General features: G+C 34.6%; 1 protein-coding gene across 1 annotated transcript in view; it reads left to right on the plus strand.

The window, feature by feature from the left end:
* Positions 1–11,211, plus strand: part of COL9A2 (collagen type IX alpha 2 chain) — a 47,562-nt gene extending 36,351 nt beyond the window's left edge. Inside the window, exons 24-32 of the mRNA XM_072418798.1 lie at positions 1,232–1,303; positions 2,111–2,146; positions 2,236–2,280; positions 3,368–3,400; positions 3,489–3,635; positions 3,845–3,899; positions 4,646–4,834; positions 6,241–6,318; positions 6,774–11,211. Coding sequence (XP_072274899.1) covers positions 1,232–1,303; positions 2,111–2,146; positions 2,236–2,280; positions 3,368–3,400; positions 3,489–3,635; positions 3,845–3,899; positions 4,646–4,834; positions 6,241–6,318; positions 6,774–6,970 — 852 coding nt within the window. The 3' untranslated portion in view covers positions 6,971–11,211. The remainder of the gene's footprint in view (positions 1–1,231; positions 1,304–2,110; positions 2,147–2,235; positions 2,281–3,367; positions 3,401–3,488; positions 3,636–3,844; positions 3,900–4,645; positions 4,835–6,240; positions 6,319–6,773) is intronic.
* The last annotated feature ends 785 nt before the right edge of the window (positions 11,212–11,996 follow it).

Genomic DNA, 11,996 nt, shown 5'->3' on the forward strand with positions numbered 1-11,996 from the left:
AATGCCACACAAAACATAACAAATAATACTAAAATATGTGCATAAGTAGTGTTAGGTATTTTCAAAGGTAAATGAACAAAGGGCACCTTGGTTTCTACTAGTCTCTAAATGATAGGGCAATGTCCAACAGAAAGTCTATCACGTGACAGTTCTCTTTGATAAAGAAGTTTGTAACAGCAGTCTTTCTCGTGGAGCAGTGGCTCTTTACTTTAATAGTTTCACGTAGCAGCCTTTGTCTAACATGACTGAATGTTACATGGTAAAGTCTTTTTAACAAAACCATCTTTTGCAGGGCTAGCTTTAACAAGCCAGTCTATCTTCAACAAGGGCAGTCTGGCAATATATTTTCTTTCTAATATAGCAATCTCGCTCTTCCTTTCATGAAATTCAAAATTTTTGCATTTTGGTATTCTGTTTTATGTTTTCTACCTCTCCTTTATAGAACAATAACCAGAGGTCCAAAACTTTCTTCTTACAAGTGCCTAAAGCTGTGTACAACAAAAAGACCAATATTTATCTAATTCTACTCCTTGAACTAAAGAATATTCAGCTCCTAGACCCTAGTTTTATAACAGTACCTAGATCACTCATGATCAACCCACTTTTACTTCTGAGCTTTTGTGATTCTACCAGACCCAGGCTGATACATGTTAACAACCCCAAATATTAAATAATGAACACAATTTTTGCCTTAAAAAAAAATATTTTTTCTAATGGTATTACTAGCTAATTTATTCCCTTTATATCACACAGCATGTATCAGTATATTTGTACATGAACAAATGTAGACAACCAAATTGTAAAACCGAACACAATAAAAACCATATTTTTTATATTCTATTGCCGGGTATTTTTTTCTTGGTACATTCAAGATTTTTAGCAAATGGGCATACTTATACGAGAATTTTTTTTCTGCTACTGCCTATAGAAGCTCAGAATGATCTAAAGTTGTTGGCATACAAGTTAGAGACATCATGGATACTAGCAAAGATAAGCTTTTTTAGACACTTTATAGATAATAGATTTTTTATAGTTATTTTACAATGGCCGCAGTTTTTATTGCTAATAATGTCATCCACCATATGTAACTTTTATGTCAGGAAAGTCAAAGCTTTTTTTATAACAAAATATAATTGTTATATTGATTATAATTACCATGCTTTGAAGGATAATTAAAACTAGTATGATCACTTATTTGATAAAAAATGAACACTATTTTCTTTTTTTACAGGGTGCAAAGGGTGAGCAAGGACCTCCTGGAATCCCAGGTCCACAAGGTATTCCTGGAGTAAAAGGAGACAAGGTAATGCCATGGTAATTTGGTATTTTTTAATATCAAACTGTATTGTATTGCAATGTACTATATTTTATGTAAAGGTAATGTATTGGGTAGTTTTATGGAGCACATTATTTTAGGTTTGTGTTTAAACTCTAATAGTGATCCTATTTTATTCAATCTAGTCTGTTAAATATACTATTAAAATGTTTTGTTTTATTTGTCTGCTAAGCACAAAAGAGATGTCAATATACTGTGTTCTGACATATTTTTCTTATGTGGTAAATACAGAGGATTGTAGATTAATAACTAGAAGGGGTTCTAAATGACTGAATGCAATTACTTTCCCTTTCTCATAACAGTTAAGTCATGCATTGTTTTGATTGACTTGTATGACTTAAAATTTCTTTGCAAATGGAAATTGCATAAACACATCAAAAATACTTTACATTCCATTTACTGTATCTACTTGTTTACTTGTATAACAGTAATGGTGTGACCCCAGTGTAACTCTGTTTGTTTTCCCTAGTAAACTAAAGTCTGCCTTTACAAACATAAGGGTACAAATAAAGTTATCATTTGATCATGGGCTACAAGTTTAGCAGCTTGATTCTAGCACACTAGTTCACTGCTTTAAAGTTGTTGTTATCTGTAAACTCAATCAATAAGACAATACATGAGTTTAAACGTACATGAGTGTTGTTTTTAAATAGCTCATAAAGTACAGGGACTGGCAAAAATTAAGTTCTGATTGATAATTCTCATTTTGTAAATCTTATAGATACCATAGGCTCATACACTAGACTTACTTGTGTTTCCATTTTCTCCCAACAGGGTTTCCCAGGAAAGGTTGGAGGAAAGGGTGATGTTGTAAGTGGTTTATACATTCTTTACCTTTCTGGATGCTTTCCTATCTTTACCCAACTACACCTCCTTATTGTTTATTCTTTGCTTTTCAGGGTGACCCTGGTGTTGAAGGTTTGGCAGGAGAGAAGGGAGAAAAGGTGAATAGATTCTATCTGTCATCCTAGTCTTTATAAAACAAAAGTCAATGCACATATCTAACATATTCAACTCATCAAGTTAAATGCATGTAGTAGTGAAGTGTACAAACAAATCTAGTAATGATCAGCTCACATTCTGATAACCAGTTGTTTCTAATGAATATATTGTGCGCCCCTAGCACATACATGCAGCCAAAAGCTAGGCAGCTTAGCTCACAATGCTTCCCCCCCGTCATGAAAACCTCATAAAAATTGTCATTGGAGATTACATTGAAGGCTGTTGAGTCACAGCTAGGATGGAGAAATTTTAAATGCTCCTGCCAGAATGATGTAAACCATTTTAAAGTTTTTGGCTGTAAATCTTGAGCATGAATTGTTTCACTAGTGCTTGCAGCCACACAGATTAGTGAGGACTTGCGTTAAAGCTCATTTACTGCCTGTTAGAAATATCTGAATACCTCCAAGTCTTTTGCCCAGCAAGTTTGCTGTAGGCAAATGCCCAGCTTCATGTAAATATGAAGAAACATTAGCACATATCTACTTAATTCCTCACATATTCACTAAATTGTCAAGTACATATATTATATATCTAATACGTTTTTATATTATACATCAAAGCTCAGCTAATTTTTATGTTTAGCTATGATATTATTACAACATATAGTCTTTTTTCAAATATTGAGATCTCAGATTGACATTGACATGGTTTATATTTGAGAGGGAAGAAACTTACCTCACTCGTTACCTATCTGATATGTTTTATGAATGAGCCACAATAATTTCTCTTTTTTGCTGTCTACCTCTAGGTGGATTTTCTCCTGTTTACTGTCCCTTTGCCACTGAAGCACAGAATTAGAAAAGCATTACAATAAGACACAAATAGCAATGCAAACCTATCTAATGACGACAGAGACACCAACCCTTTTTTTTACAATTAACACTTTTGGTCTCTGTGAATAAAATTGATACCAATAAGATTTAAACTGTTTTCTGTTTCAGAACAAAAATGAGTTTAGATCAATCTTTACATCAGGCTTTACAGAAAAGTTTATATGCAATTGCCCTATGTTTTTTTTCTTTATTATAGGGGGAATCTGGTGAGCCAGGTCCTAAAGGCCAGGTAAGAATATCAAGATGGAAATAAAATGTGTTTCTTATATATTATTATTATTTTGCTTCATATCAGTTTTTCTTGCTTCTCTTTATAGCAAGGTGTACATGGTGAACTTGGATACACTGGCCCAACTGGAGATCCTGGCCAGCCTGGAGTGCAAGGTCTAGGAGGACTACCTGGGCCGAGAGGTCTTAATGGAGAGAGGGGAGTCCCTGGAATGCCAGGAAGACCAGGAGTTGCAGTATGTAACATTTTAACAAATTACCTAGTTTAAAGAATCTGTTTAAATGAAAAGGGGATTATTTGCTAACAAGTGAACATGAACAGTTTGAACAGACAATCAGGTATTACTAAAAAACTTTTAATTTTCCAGAAAAATGAATGTAACACTAACCTCTAAAAACCTATGACTTATACACTGCATTCATACCTGACAATAATTTTTTACAGGGCAGAGATGCTGGAGATCAACACATTATTGATGTGGTTCTAAAAATGTTGCAAGGTGAGAAATCGTAAATAAGCATCCATACAGTTTACAGTGAAGGTTACAATGGTAATATGAACGTTACATCTAGAACAGTTTCCTTGGGGTAGGAGAGTGAAGAGTTTGACTGCTAGGGGCTCTAATAAACTGACCATTCTTTAGTTCTAAAGAATGGAAGTAGTGTCATAGCTTTTATCCCTGCCATTACATCCAAATTTGGATGTTAGACTTGATGCTAGATTTGACTTTTGCAAGTCTTTATTCACAGGATTACAGCTCTAAATGAGTTTTATATATTTGGTCACCTTAATATATAAGGCCTGGAACCACATATCTTACTTTACACAAGGCTTATGACAGGTTATGGATCCATGTATCCGAATTTGCACATAATGACTTATTCAGCAACTTTTAGGTGCATACTTATATCTATGAAATGCACCTAGCAACTGAGCAAACTGTAAATGTACCAGAAAATCTATTTTGGTATAAAGGCTCTGTGTTGTTGTAAAGGAATTTTGAAGCAAGAGTTGGCAATCTCTTTTACAATGAAGTATTACATATATTGCAGTATTACAACAAAAGTAAATGCAGAAATAGGTGTTTGCTAAAGCTATGTCATTCTGTATGAGAAGGTATCAAGACTAAACAGCCTACATCTATATACGTTAGTGTATTATATTTTACTTACTTCATGCTATGTTTTTTTTTCTATTTTTTTTTTTTGTATATCTTCTACATTTTGCTGCTAATTTCTACAAAAGAGCAACTAGCAGAGGTGGCTGTCAGTGCTAAGAGAGCTGCCCTAGGAGGAGCTGGTATCATGGGACCACCTGGACCTCCTGGACCACCAGGAGCCCCTGGAGAGCAAGGACCCCATGGACATCATGGACCACGTGGTATCCCTGGAATTGTAGGAGTAATGGGTCAGATTGGCAACACAGGACCCAAAGGTTGGTAAACTAGGATATATAAAATTTACACAGACCTATCTGTCAGCCTTGTTTACATCTTACCTTTAGGCAACATTTTGATAATTGCTAATGAGATAACCAACTTCAGTGGATCCCCCCTAGGTAACAGTAAGATAAAATGTATTGACCATACTTTACTTAATACAAGTTAAGCCAAAGTGGATGAGATTGAGGCAATTGTGCTTTTGTTTTATAGGCTGAACTTCCACTTCTGATAGTGAATATGGGTAGATATTATATTATCAGGTATCATTTATACCTGTACAGGTAGCCCCTGGGTTACATACGAGATAGGGACTGTAGGTTTGTTCTTAAGTTGAATTTGTACGTAAGTCAGAACAGGTAGATTATTTTAATAAATGCAATTAGGAAAGATGTTTGTCTCAACATATTATTAGGCAGTGTAGTGTCAGTTACTGTATAAAATAGAGAGTTAATCACAAACAAAGCAAAAAAAAAATCTTTAAGAAGCCTAGACATTCATTAACTTCTGGAGCAAGCTGTGCTTAGAGATGCAAAAAGAAACAACTGCAGAGTTTGTCTTGGTCATTGAGAGTTTGTCTTGGTCATTGTCTTGGTTCTGTACAGGAACGAGCAGGGAAGCCCCGTTCGTATCTAGGAGGCGTCCATATGTCGGATGTCCTTAACCCGAGGACTACCTGTACTTAGGAAAATTGTGAGATGGTATTTATGAAATAGATAGATGGAATGAAAAAATGGAAAATAATATGAAAAAACAAATTAGGCCTTACTGTAGAAAGGTAGAAAATCCTTTAGATATATTCAAGTAAGACAAAATAAACCTAAGTTATGTTGGTATTTGTATATGAATTCAATACTCCCATTTAATATAAAATAATGGAAGCAAATCTTCTGTAATATGAGCTACCCATTCCATAAGCTTTGTTGAATTTATTCAAGCTTTACTCTGAATTCTATTTAAAGGATGGAACAAGCTATTTGGATGCCATTCTCCACTGAGCAGCATCAGAGTTGTAAAAACGTTTCTGATATTTATATTCAAACCAAAAATTGGTAATTTAACAATATGTAAGTTGTACAGTCATTTCAGCACCCTATATAAGGATTCATTGCCAGTTCAGAAGGTTTTTACATTGTTGCATTACCAAGGTATTGGAACCAATATCTCTTTGAAGGTATAAAGCAGAAACAATCCATGGAGTATATTGTACAAACTATGCTTAAAAACATTTTTTAAATTCAGACAGTTGAAATACGCATCACACAAATTACATTAACCCTATTTAATCCTATTTATGATAGACTTAAAGTGTGTAACATTTGGATACTCACATTTATTTAAATAGCATTTAATATGGACAGAGAATGTTTCCAAGCACTTTATAATGCTTTCTTCTTTATAGGAAGAAGAGGAGAAAAAGGAGACCGCGGTGACACAGGACGTGGTCATCAGGGTCTTCCTGGGCCCCCTGGCATTCCAGGTGAGTTTGAATTAAATCTCTGGGTTCAAGACACTACTATTCTCATTAAAAAAACAAAGCTTGTAACATTCAATTTTTTTCTGAATATAGCTTAGTTTGGATTGTTTGACTTCATAGAAATCATAGAGTCTGTTAGTGTAATTTATATTGTTATCCAATAATTAATCCAGACGTTTTCCAGGCTGATCTATTTTCCAGCTGTCATACTTATTTTCATATAAAAATAAAGTGCATGTTTTACTTGCCTGTAAAATGTCCTATGTGTATGGTAGTTTCTTGTGTTGTGTTATGTAGACCTTTTATGTTTGTATAACTTTTTTCAAATCCCACATCGTTTTAGCCAGAGCTTTGTACTTATTCTTTTACCATGTAATGTGATATAAAGTGTAAGACTAGAATAAATAAGAAAATCAAATTATTTGTGATATCTGCTAACAAACATGTTTTGTCATTAGGTCTCCCTGGCATTCCTGGTCATGCTATTGATGGAAAAGATGGAGAACGAGGTCCAGAGGGAGTAGCAGGAGAGCCTGGCAGACCTGGGTTGCCTGGTCCAGCAGGTCTTCCAGGATTTTGTGAGGCAGCAGCATGTTTGGCAGCATCCGCATATGCTCCAGCATCTCTGACTGAACCCGGTACAGTCAAAGGTTAAAAATCCCACTGATCCTATCAAATATTTCTAGGACATAAAGAAAGACTGAATAATGCAAAATAACATCAAAATGAACTTAAATGAACCTATTCCATGCTAAGTGGACCCACACCCCAAGTACACCATTCTAAGGGTCCTTCTAGTAAAAAGGAAGTTATTGGGAATTACATAACCATCAACTATGGCATGACCAATGGAGGAACAAGAGAGAAATGCTCTTACACTCAGAAAAGCCATCACAAATTGTCGGCAATGTGCAATCAACCACTTTCCTCCTAAACACTGACCTCATCACCATTCTTTCTCTTTTGTCTAATTTGGCAAAATCACCTGATTCCTTTGTTACCCTGGAAGAACGTGTTGCTCAAGAGTCAGAACCCATGTTTGATATGTGAAACAAACTGTAGAAACTCATTATAGATTGTTGAAATGCCTATATTCTGTGCTTTTTGATTCTGACCTAGAAGCAGACCTAAAATGTTAAGTGACTTATCACTCTTTCATTTTGTAAATGCAGGTTTGGAGTCATATACAGTAATAAATACCTGTCCCATAATGCATGATGGTATTACTTTGTAGGCACATCCTAACATCTAATGACTGAAATGATTGTCACTGGAGATGACTGACACAAACATCATACAAAGGCCTATCCTGCCATTAAGTATTGTAAGGGAGGTTAACTAAAGTTTAAGGCTTAAGTGACACAAGATATTCTGAAAAGATCACATTAGATATACTTTTTGGCACAGATACTGTACAATATAAAATGCTTTAATTTAAAGTGCTTAATAGCCATTTTTGTTTTTAGTTTTGGATATAGTTGGGAAGAGTTGACTCAAATTTTATGTTGCTTTTTGTATCCACATCTCACTTCTTGTGTTGTAATCATTGTTACTAAAAAAGAAGGAAAATTCCAAGCTTAGAGGTAAAGGGAAATCTTTAATGGGGACACATATTCTGGGGACAGCTATCTAAGAGGGGGAGTCCTCTCACTTTTTCTCTCACTTGTCACCTGTAGTGTCTTTGGGACAATATAAAAATGTACCCCTAAAAATGGCATTGATTTTACTTTTCCTTATGCTGTCAAAACTGAAAAAGTGGCTATACATACCTTTTAATTAAAATAGAAAACAGCTTTTAGGTACCAGAGCCTTTTTTTGATTATTTGCTAAAGACATTTTTTTTACTACATCAGATATTTGGTGTTCAGTGTAATGTGTGAAACAATATGACAAAGATCTTTTAAATGGGTCAATTTTACAAGCTTTATAGTAAGCTTATGTAATACAAAAACTGACATTTTTCTAGTGCAGGTTTGAAAACAAAAACTTTTCTGATTGGTTATTATGAATTGCAGTCTTGTGTCTTTAGCAAAAGATGCTTTGTACATATGCTGAACTGTGAATTAGATATTGTATACCTAGAAGAGATTGATGTATGTCCCTATTGTCTGCTATCCTGCTAGTGTTATGTGTGAGTTCTGTTTGTTCTTGTTGTCATGTTATCTTGTCCCTTCTCTATGTGCTTAGTAAATTTTTACCGGACAGATGATCATCTTGCTTTGATTAATGTTGTCTGTGCTTCTTGTTTGCATGTGCACCTTTTGCTCTTAGCTACACAAGAACTTTTTAATATCTCAGCACCTTGTCAGATGTCTCATTTGCTGTACATTAAAATAAATAGGCTGGACTTGTGAAGTGCTAAAAAGTCCACAGTGATGAAGTACATCTGTGTTCACCTCAAGCATCCAATCAGAGATACGGTTTTCAAAATCCCATGCCCACGATTGGATGGTTGGAATGAACACTTTACACACCACACTTCTCTCTTTGCACTTTAGTACATTGGGCCCAACCTGTTCTAAGCAAGGAGGTTCATCTCAAGCTCTTAGTTTATTAAAACTTTCCAGTGATAGTTTTTGCTTTATCCATGTCTGTGTCATAACATGCATGTTTTACTTGCCTGTAAAATGTCCTATGTGTATGGTAGTTTCTTCGTTGTGTTATGCAGATATTTTATGTTTGTATATCTTTTTTTAAAATCCCACATTTTAGCCAGAGCTTTGTGCTTTTTTGTATTTCATGTCTTTATTATATTTGTTTATTTTTGAGCTGTATGGGTCTATATTTGATAACATAAAGCAATAAGAATTTTTGGAAAAAAAATGGCAACCAATCAGGTTTATCAGTATTCTTTAGTACAACTATTGAAAGCCAACATCTGGTTGTTTGCTATGGGTTGAGCTATGTACACGCGCAAATAATAGTTACCCGAGATGAGCAGTTGCGCTCGTCTAGGTCAAATATCCAATGTGTACAGCGGTCCACTGGCATCATTCATCAATCCACCAAGGTGGATTGATGGATGGCTAATCCAGAGTGACCACTGTTCACTCCTATGAAGGAGAGCACAGCCTCTCTGTTGAACAGAACAGTGATGTGTGTACAGTGACAATGCTCTGATGTCCATCGGGTATCTATACAGGGCTTTACAATGCATTATTCTCTTTGCTTTGTATTATTAAATAAGACTCCTGTTCATTGTTATATATTCTGCATATTGTCTGCTTCAGCTTTAAATAACTGTCTTTTGTGTGCAGAATATAGTATGTGTTGTTTGTTATGGTTAATGTGATATATTGTCATGTCCCTGTTAAATGTGTATCATGTGTCCTTGTTAAACGTAGCTTGTGTGTAGATGATGTAATTATTTGGTGTGCAAATACCAAATAATTTATAGACATCCATACACATTTGTTAAATGTTTGTGCTTTAATCCTTTTGTTGCTGTGTTTTGAGTTTGTGTTTTTCCTGCTTGTATGTTGCCTGTGTCTGTCCGCCTGTATCTTTGTGTTTTATGTCATCCTTTGTGTTATTGTGCATTCTACAAATCTCTTTCTATATTCTTCTGGAAAATCAATTATGTATATATAATTTGGATCCTGTCTTGGTTATGTGGTGCCAGAGACGAATGCTGCCTCCATTGAAATCTCTCCATTGTCAATAGGTGATATTTAAAGAAGAGTCCCAATTCATAAAACATTAGCACTAACCTAAAGAATTGTGTTTTCAGCCTTGTGACTTTAATTTTCAGATTTCATTGGACTGAACCCATAATAATTGTTACTTTTAAGGATACTCATCATGGAGTGTTAGTTTTGTGAATTGGGCCTGGTATATGACCCAAGACCTTCATATTGAAAAGTTTATTAGTTTTAGGAATAGGAAATTATGGCTTAAGTAAGTAAAGCATGACTGACAAAAACATTCTTTGGGGCTTGCATTGATGGGCTATTGCTAGCTTTAAATGAGTTTGCATTCCCATACAAATCTAGAACAATGAATGACCCTTTTGAAGCTGATAAAAAGAGCGTCAGAGGGAGGGTAACTGCAGGTCACTGCACCTGTAAATAAAATGTAATTAACCTTAGCAAAGTCTTGAACTGATGTTCAGCTGATGCCAATGACAAATTCCCATTAGTAACCAATCAAAGTTGCTTTTATTTTCCAACCTGCACAAGAAAAATAACTGCTTCAGTTTTCATGCTCACATTTTTGTAAAGGAGTTGAACTATTGTATTTTTAATCTCTGAATTCTGTACTTGTGTCTGTTCTTAAAAATGTGTATATCATATGTATTGTTATGTTTCACATGTTGAGATGGCATGCTGTATATTTTACATGGCAGTAACCGGCTCCCAGTATGGGATGTAATGGGGTGTTTGGTGATCAGTTATCTGTGTCTTAGAAAAAGGTGAAAAGTTTCAGTAAGAGATAAATCACCAAATGTCTATGGAGGGTTATGGTTTATGGAGGTTAGAGGTATGGGTTCCTTTTTAGTCTTCAAAAGTTTCAAGCATTGTGATTTATTGTTCAATTATAATGCATTTTTTCCTTAACATTGCCTGTTATTCAAATTTACCTCACATTTTCCTTTTTTCTTCCTAGTCTAATTAAATTTAAGGTACAATTCCTCTGACACATGGGCTTGTAAAACTGTAATTTATCTGTGTGTGTTTGTATTTTTTTATTTTTTTCAAAAGAAGATATGCAACTTGTCCTTAGCTATGGCTGTAAACGATGAATTGCATTCATTCAGTCCTGAGATGATCTCATGTGCCAAACTCCAATGTTCCTTCAAATGTAAATCTGTGTAAATGATTATTTTATAATTAACTGAAAAAATAAGAATTTTTTGGCGTAAAAGAAGAATAAAGCAAAAAACGGGGTGTAGTTTTTCTTGCGGTTGCTGTGAGTTTTACTTACAAAATGAGTAATGCTAGCTTAACCATACTGATAGACATATAAAGAAAGGTAACTAAATCTTGCCGAAATTGTCTGATTTATGATTTTAGCAGAATGTCAATGACGTATGACAAATTTTGGCAGTCTTATTTCAATGGGGTGCCTATACAATGGGTAGGTTTCTTAATGGTATTTGGAGAAGGGGCGACAGCTCAAACCTGTGTGCAAATGGAGGCAAAATAACAACATTTAGCGGTTAGATATGTGATTTGTTTTCTCAGTTCACATTGACTTTAAAGCAGAAAACTGTTTTTTTATCCTAGCTATGTGAATATTAATACTATTCTAATGTGAAGTCACAATGGAATTACAAACATATCAACAAAAATGCTTTTTAAACACCAAGAAAAATCACATGATCTAACCATCATTACAATCTGTATGAAAAAACACTTATAGATTTCTCTTTGGTATATATTTCTAACCCACTGGCTAACCTACATCAAAATACAGAGGGAAAGGGTCTGATAGCTCTCTGGTTGACCAATGATGCATACATGAATACCATTTTTATGCTTTTTTTATAGATTTGACAGAAAGAGTAGGAATGTACAATTTATAAATCTATGAGGCTGTGGCCATACATTGGAGCTTATGTGTAAAATTCACCATATTAAAAAAAGTTGTTTCAGAACAAGAAAATAGAAGGTTGTCTGATATTTTTTCTCCAGATAAAAACAGCCCAATGTTACACAGACAACAATACATAGTACTAGAAA

Source organism: Pyxicephalus adspersus, chromosome 1 (assembly GCF_032062135.1).
Source record: "Pyxicephalus adspersus chromosome 1, UCB_Pads_2.0, whole genome shotgun sequence".
Classification (NCBI taxonomy): domain Eukaryota; kingdom Metazoa; phylum Chordata; class Amphibia; order Anura; family Pyxicephalidae; genus Pyxicephalus; species Pyxicephalus adspersus.